General features: G+C 36.6%; 1 protein-coding gene across 1 annotated transcript; it reads left to right on the top strand.

Annotated features, from left to right (window-relative positions):
• Positions 1–6373: 6373 nt before the first annotated feature.
• On the top strand, positions 6374–7608 carry LOC145018182 (LURP-one-like protein (DUF567)). The gene is made up of 2 exons (XM_078976092.1): positions 6374–6750; positions 6839–7608. The coding sequence occupies exons 1-2, from the start codon at positions 6496–6498 to the stop codon at positions 7247–7249; spliced, it is 666 nt and encodes a 221-aa protein (XP_078832218.1). The 5' UTR covers positions 6374–6495; the 3' UTR covers positions 7250–7608.
• Positions 7609–8720: the final 1112 nt, after the last annotated feature.

The raw sequence follows: 8720 nt of genomic DNA, 5'->3' as shown, positions 1-8720 counted from the left end.
CTATGATATATTTTGATCGTAACTATTTATTAAATTTTTACCCCTTAAATAGCATATAAATCTTTTCAAGATATGCTTGCATTAAAATGCAGCTTACTTAGAAGATGTGTATGTCTCTTTTGGGCTCCATGAGATGATACTCATTTTTCTGGATTGAATAAAAACTATAAACTAACAAAAATGGACAAATTAAAAAATGTTAGATATTTGAGGGAAGATAACATATTTTTATTATGGAAACAAAGGAGGAAATATTAAAGAAAGAAAGAAACTTGTGGCTGTTGATGAGTTTGCGGTGAAGAGGTGGTATCCCAGAAAGGAGGAGATAATTTGGTGGGACGGCTTCATTTACATATATACTTCTCAACAAAATTTTCGTTTTTTATTAGCCCTTTCACAATCATTAAAATAAACAACTCATTTTTACTGTTGTAAACAAAGATATAATGATAACAGCCATCCGTTTCATGGATTTTGATACTCTTTTAGATCTCAAGAAGAAATTATAAGGAAGAAAAATTCTCGTATCTTATCTAAGAAATATATATAATACATTTTGTTAAATTAAAATAATTATTTAATAATAGTTTTTTATTGTGTATGTTTACATGAAATTTCTCACATTTCTTATAATATTCACAATATCATCTACAAAACTTATTGATGTTCCTATGTTAAACGTTTGGTACTAAAGATATGCTTTTGAAGCAACTTTAAGTTCTAACATGTTATAATTATCTTTTCGAAATTGAAAGGAGAACGAAACATTTCCTCAAAAGGGGTGTGAATACCTTCATTGTCACAACGTGTTTTAAAGTCGTGAGGACAACAGATCCCATAAGAACTCTGTAGTTAAGCATGATCGGGCGGGAGTAGTACCGGGATGGGTGACCCCCTAGGGAGTCCTCGTACCGACTGGCCCAAAGCGGACAATATTGTGATACGTGTCAGAGGGGGATGTTACAAATGGTATCAGATCTAGGGCACGGGTTGATGTGTTCAATAGGGACGTCGAACCCTATAATGGGAGGTGAATGTAACACTCGGTTCCGTGGTACGCATTTAATTTGATTATTTATTTATTTGAGAGAAGGACTCAACGAGTTGGTAGCCCTAACTCTTCGAGTGGAAGGCAAACTATGCGCGGGGTTTAAGTGATCTACTCGGCGAGTAGCTTAGTCAGGGTGAAACCCTAATTTCGGGGTTTTGCACCCTATTTAAACACCTTAAGCCCCACCCTTTTAGCCTCATTTGTAGCCTCCTTGTCCCAAACCCTTAGCTACGAAACCCTAGAATGCTTTTTGAGTGTTTGAGCCATTTTTGAGTGTTATTTGTGCCTTTGAAGCTTTTGGAAGAAATTAGAGGACTCAAGAGAGAAACAGTAGATCCAGAAGTTTCATCCCTTTAGCTGCATTTTCTGGTAATAAAGCCTCAAACTTGATCATTCTCTTCTTAGATCTATTTATGACCACTTTATGTGGGTTTTTGGTCCAAGATTAGCTTGTAGGTAAGGATCGACCCAAGAGTTACTCTTCTAGATCTAGTGCCTAGAGAGGCTGTGAGGACATAAAGGTGCAAACTTTATGCCCTTAGACCCCCCCCCCCCCTTCTATCACAGTTTTTGCAGTGCATTTCCCGACAAGCACCAGTGTGGTGGAAGTTGCACTTAGGGAGAGTTCCAGCATATTGTTTAGGTGGTGCTGGAGTGGTAGCAGTAGTGGTAGCACGGACAGCCACGGTCTGTTGCTTCTTGGTGGGATCCTGTGTCGGTTTCTTCTTTCTATTGTTCCAGAACTTCCTCTTGTTGTTCCCTCATTTTGCTTGGTCGGTGGTGGCGATCACGGTACCACGGCTGGCCATGTGATCGATAAGTTGTTGTGCCAATTCCTTAGCACTTTCAAAGGTAGCGGGTTTCAAGGCCAGTACACTATCTTGAATCTAGGATGACAGTCCCTAGAGGTATCGTTCCACCTTTTTCCCCTCTGGAGTGACCATTGTTGGACAGAGGAGTGCTAGCTCATTGAACCGGGCAATGTAAGTTTCAAGATCTGTGCCCGACATTTTGAGGTTCCAGAGTTCTTCTTTGAGTTTTTGTATCTCGCCCCTTAGGCAATACTCCTTTAGCATCAATGCTTTCAAGTCTTCCCAGCTTATGGAGTTAGCCACTACGGGGTAAGTGATTTAACTCGGCCATTCCACCAAGTGAGAGCCCTACCAGTGAAAGTGAATGTTGCATACTTGACCTTGCTTGATTCGGGACAAGCACAAATTTTAAAGACTGCTTCGGTACTTTCGAACCATTGCATCAGTGTGATGACGCCCCCGCTCCCATCGAAGGTATCGGGTTTCCCATTTGTGAAATCCTTGCAGGTGCATTCCTTTGTGTGCCCCGAACTGTCACCCTGGTTAGAGGGTGTAGCACCAGATCCAGATCCACCATTGCCATTAGTGCCGATTTGCGACATAGTTGCCACCACAACTACTGTTACTGTAGCCTGGAACATTGTTGGATCAAATTGTGGTGGCGGCAGCGGAGGAGGTGGTGCTGCGCTGCTGGAAGGTCTTGGTCTTTTCCTTGGTGGCATTGTTCTGTCACAAGTTTTAAGATGACAAGTCGGTAAGACCTCAATAGTAAAAATACGAGTCGAGTGTTACTTTTTTTTTTTTTTTTTATCTCATTTGTATTATATCCCGACTTTATTGTATTAGCAAGTAATTCATAGAAAAAGTTTATGCAATTAAACTTATGAATTAAATAGTGGTGACTCAAACAGAGTCATGTGTTTGGTTCCGCGTATGAACCACTCCTAAGATTCACTCGATGTGCCCCAGTTATGTGTAATTAAAATTTTAATAAGCTGTTGATACTAATGAGTCCGCCCTAAGTGTACAACCAAACAAGGAACAGGTCCTAAGGCGGACTCACCATTTCTAGGTCGATTACTTCTTTAATTACACATAACAATAGGTACACTTAAAAATCTTAGAGTTATTAGTTGTAAATTGTTTGTAATACCACATAGTAAAATCTCATGTCAACATCCAATGAAGTAAAATGCATGCTAAATTCATTGATAAGCTTTTAGTACATATTGTTCTGAGAAAATTTTACCTCACAAGGGTCTACATTACATCAATGTAAAAGATAGTTTTGACAGCACAAAATCCCTGTGAATAGTGTAATCACTTAGTCGCAGGTTCAACCTACATACAAAAGAGTAGCACCAACGCATGCTCGAAAACCTATACTACGAAGATGTGTGAGCAGTAATGAGTTCTACTCATGACGATCCTTCCCTGATGGAGCCTGGGATGATGTCGATGCGCCTTGTAGTTCTGCCAATCTCCGTTCGGTGGCAATCATTCTCTCCTCGAGCGCCATGTATCTTTCTCGATACTCCCTTGCTTCTGCTCGAGCAGCGAGAAGGTCCTGAATTAGTTGGTCTTTGTAGTGGGAGTCTCATTCCAGATCTCTGGTGCGAGAAGTGGTTGACTCTATGATGACACTTAGCTCTCGGACCTGATTGGTCATCATCCTACCGCGATCATCCATAATCTCTATCTATCGAGTCATGACTGGTATGGCTCTATCGGCCGGTCCCCCGTGGCTGAGGTCGTAGTAACCACGTTGGTTACCATATGGTGACCGTTGGCGTTGTTGTCGGCTCCACCTCTCAATCGTTGTTGCCCAACGGGGCTCAAGCCCGTTGTAGCCAAAGCGGTTTGTAGGTACCCTAGCGATGTAAGGAGGGTTGAAGACTTTTGGTTCTTCTTCACTCTCGTCCTCATCCATGTCTACCTCGAAGTCTTCCTCTTCTTCTTCTTCCTCTGGTTCTTCCTCGGATTCCTTTTCGGGATCCTCTTCGGGTTCCTCCTCCGGATCCTCTTCGGGATCTTCTTTGATTGGTTATCGTGCTCTTCTTCAATCCATCCGACATTTCGCTGAGTGGGAAAGTATGGGTCTCCTGGCAGATGAAATCTTGCCATGTCGTCTGTGCAAGAATAGGGGTGTAAGTAGCATGTAACGGTTGATAATAATAATATTGTGGTATAGCAATCATACAAATACTCCTATAGTATTTTAAATGTTTAGATTTGGTTCTTAGAGCGTTCTTTGTAGAGTGAAGTTAGGTTATTAGATTTGTTTCCCACTACGACTATCCCCTAGTATGCGTAAATTACTTCTCGGACATATATAGTTGATCGGGCTATATCCCTCTCAGACTCTATTCACATATACTAAGGCATATTCATAGTGTACAACTCCTCTTTTTTTACTTTATGTTCTCCTAGTTATGACACTACGCGAGCACGTAATGCATGTATGTATACTTTAAACGAGAAAACTATTTGTTTTCTAAAAGTATAACCCATTAAAATGTTTTAAAACCATAGACTTTTAGTCCCAAATGTGTTTATAGTTTGTATATCTTATGTGGTTTGATATAGTTAATTCACTATAAACCGTGCTCTAATACCAATCTGTCACACCCCAAACCAAGGATGGCGGAAACGTCCGGGGGTGGAGGACTTCATGTATAGTATCATAACCACAATTGCAGTAGTAATTCAAGCAAATACAACCAACATATATATAATTGAAAGAGTTACAACATTGTATGAATTACATGTTTCCAAATCAATTACAATATATTGTCAAAATGTGAAATGTTTGACGCCTTAACGTCCCATCCTCAAAATGCACTTGATTACCTGTTTAGTGATTTCCTAAGAATACAAGTTGTTTGAAAAAGTGTCAACACAAAGGTTGGTGAGTTCATAAGCTTTTGTTTTAACTTGATAAAAGCCTTTCTCTTGTAAATGTAATGTTTGTTCCAGAAAAATCCGATATTATCCTTAAAATGTGTAATGTAGTCTTATATCCAGAGACCAACATGTATAAGTAACATTTCTTACTTATAGTAAATAGTGCAAGTTTAAATCAACATAAACTCTTTTAATTTCAATGAAATTCCCGTAAATTCCTATGTTTTTTAATACTTTATGTGAGCTATTATAACCATGCTATGACCTAGTTAACCTGAAACGACGTTCTTTAGGCGTCAGAAATGTTATGACATTACCTGCCGGTCTAACTGTTGCATGTAGTTAAGGTGTGAGTTTGTCAAACCCAATATAGTTCTATGTACAACTATCACGCTACAATCTGTCACAGAGACTCACTAAGCTTCGTACTTAAGGTTTTTAGTTTTGGTTTCACGTACTTCGGTTTTCAAAAGAGGAGCTCGGGATGGTTTGCACACACCATTTGTTCAGCATGAGATGTTTATACTATGATATATTTTGGCAGATGATATGATATTCTTGAGATACACAATTTATGATTTTTACATATTTAATGATAATTATGGTTTTATTAATGATTTAAAACGAAATTTTTAGACTGTATTTTTGGGATGTTTCAACAAGGCTAAAAGCATTGGAAAAGTCCACGATAAGCATGAAATAAGACTCGTCATTGTGGCGCTCACTCAACATATAAATTTCTAAAATATTTAAATTGGTTACAAATCCATAAATTTTAATTTAATTATTTAATGGTGTTTAAAGAAAAAAGTAAGTATATATTAAAAAATCTCAATTAAACTATTTCAAATTTTAATTTTCAAATCTAATATATATCATGATTTATTTGAATTTTAGAAACCAAATTAATAGAGAAAATTTTCTGAGACTACCACATGGCAACAAGAGAATGAAAAATAAATTTGTAAACTAATACTTTAGAAAAATGATACGAGAATGATAGATAAATGTATAAACTAATACTTTAAAAATAGTTTATTTGAATTTTCTGAGGGCATTTTCGTATAAACTAATACTTTAAAAACATTTTTTTTTTGCATATTACACAGGTTTTTGATTCACGTTTTATACTGCCGAGATATACAGATTTGGTCTTCAGACTTTTTGTTTCTGAAAAACAAACATCTAATAATACTTCTAACATTCAAGGGTTTGAAAATTTGACTTATAATATAGAATTTTGCACTTTAATCATTAGACTCTTGTACGAATGATATTAATGGTATAATTGTTTGATAACTTATCTTTAAAACTTTGGTGACATAAATAATAATTTGGTGATGTTTGTGACAAAAAATGAGATGAACGCTATATATTGCATAGGCATCAAAAATAAAATTTTAAAAGAAAAGCCTTTTTAAAGTGCAAGATTCTGGAGGGAATGTCAATTGATGTTTGCAATTGCAAGGGCCAAGTATAGCGAGCGGTTGAAACTTGATTCATTTTACAAACTTGGCTTTTCCATTCTTTCCACTTCCCGGTGGCATTTTCGTGATTCTTGAAAACATAGATTTCTGTTGAGAGTATAAAGACCCCTTAACCACCACCTTCAACTCCTATCAAATACCCACCCACCCAAAAACACAACATCTCTCTCTCTCTCTCTCTCTCTCTCTCTCTCTCTCTCTCATCTTTTTACACAGAGAATCGTTATTAGTAATCGGAGTGATGACAAAAGTATACCCTAAATCTGTTGTTCCACTTCCGCCTCTTTTTCCTTCCGATCGACCGCGATTAGTTACACAATCCTCCACCGTCCTCACCGTGTGGAAGAAATCTCTGCTCTTCAGTTGCGATGGATTCACCGTCTTCGACACCACGGGAAACCTCGTCTTTCGACTCGACAACTACGCCAACGCTAACAAGGCCGAGATTGTTCTCATGGATGCCTCCGGCCACTCTCTCCACACCATCCGCCGAAAGGTATGTATACATATACTAATAGGATTCCTAATTTTGATCGATTGAGTTCTGAAATATATATTAATTCATTCATTCATTAATCCAACAGAGGTTAACCCTAACGGATAGTTGGCTGATATACGACGGCGAGACGACGGTAAATCCCCGTTTCTCGGTGACGAAACATGTTAATTTTCTCAACTCCAAGTCCTTGGCGCATGTAAGCTTTACAGGATCGGGATCGGGATCAGGATCACCGAGGATTAATGGCAACAAGAAGAACGTGGCTTACGAGATCGAAGGGTCTTACACACAGAGGAGTTGCGTTGTGTATGACGACAAGCGGCGGCGCGTTGCTGAGATTAAACGGAAGGAAGCGGTGGCAGGGGTTGCGTTTGGCGGAGATGTCTTCCGCTTGGTTGTACAGCCTGAGATTGATTCCAGCGTTGCTATGGCCCTCGTCGTCCTTCTAGATCAAATGTTCGGTGGTTCTTCTTCTTCTAGAAGGTTCGCTACATAAATTAAACCAGAGAAATGAAAACAGCCAATTTGGGATCCGATTGGATACGTACATAGGATTGCATTTGGATCATCCATGAATAAAGATTCAGAAAACGAGGGAGTTGATAATATGTGTGAGATTCAGTTCATAGGGTAGTGTATAGTGTATAATTAATTAAATTCCTCTCTCTCAATTTTTTGAAATTGTGATCCAATGATCAATCATATCATCATCATATGTATGATGAAGATGACTGATGATGGATGATAATGATGATGTTGAGGGCTTGGTTTTTTCGTTTTATATAAAGGATCAAGCTCCGGATGAGGAGTATTTTGCTATGTGATCATATATATAAAATTTCAATCTTTGATTTATATCGACTATTGAGTATTGTTTGTTCTTCATTGCTCTTAAATGTTCTTCATCAAACAAACTTTTCCATAAAAGGTTACTATTCCAGAATTCTCTATGCATGTGGCCACATCGTCAATATTTTTATAATTAAAATTCGATATTTCTTTGTAAATTATTGATAGTTTTCACTCAAAGTTATTTTATGTTTTGATTAAATTGTTACTAATAATAATAATAATAATAATAATAATAATAATAATAATAATAATAATAATAACCAATCATATCGACGAAAAAATGTTTTATAACTTTAATTAAAATAATTACATAAATTAAAAGTTGAAAACAGAGAGGTAAATATAATCATTATTAATTGTTAAATAGAAAAGTCGGCAAACAACTTGGTCTAGTTTCTACTCATTGTTACATTGCTTGGTTATCAACCAAGAGTTCATAATGATATATCGTGTTGACATCATGTACATAAAAAATTAAAAATATCTTTACGTTATAAACTTTTTTAATTAATATTATAAGCTTGCTTACTTCCTCACCGTTGGTTCTAATCGTTGTATTAGTTGTACAAGCATATAAATAATTCAATGTATTTTACCGTATTAAATGTCAAAGTGAGACAAAAAATAAAAAAAAGATATATTTCAACATCAAACGTTCAAATAATTAGTTGATGCTAACTATGAAAATCTAGATAAGGGGGTAGAGAATGACTACAAGAAAATGTCAAGATCAAAATTCGTCATGTATTTAATAAAAGACGATAATTGTTTGGTGGTTTGTGTTTGCAAAGCCATAAATTGTCCAATCAATTCAAACATTACTAGTTTACTAGTATGCCATAGTTGAAAAAAAGATCCGTTGCTAATAATTTTCGCTTAAAAACAAAAAATAAAATAAAATTATGACTAGCTAAACTTCCCTTACGATAATATGGACTAAAATTTGAATATTATAAGGTCCAGTTTTGTCAATTAGTGACAGTCGGTAGGACAATTCACTCTAGGTAAAATCAAATTAGTTGATTAAATAGTTTTGATTGGATTATACATAGTCTCGCCTTTACTTTTTCATCTTTTATCTTTATTTTTTAAATTGTAACTAACCAAAAAGGAAT

Source organism: Lactuca saligna, chromosome 9, assembly GCF_052625555.1.
Source record: "Lactuca saligna cultivar CGN05327 chromosome 9, ASM5262555v1, whole genome shotgun sequence".
NCBI lineage: Eukaryota > Viridiplantae > Streptophyta > Magnoliopsida > Asterales > Asteraceae > Lactuca > Lactuca saligna.
Note: the sequence above shows the minus strand (reverse complement) of the source record. Positions and strands in the feature narration are given on the sequence as shown.

Excerpts from the sequence above, each read along its gene's own strand:
- LOC145018182 (XM_078976092.1), top strand. The coding sequence starts at position 6,496 with ATGACAAAAGTATACCCTAAATCTGTTGTTCCACTTCCGCCTCTTTTT. Across the intron at positions 6,751-6,838 it reads TCCACACCATCCGCCGAAAG|AGGTTAACCCTAACGGATAG; the intron begins GTATGTATACAT and ends TTAATCCAACAG.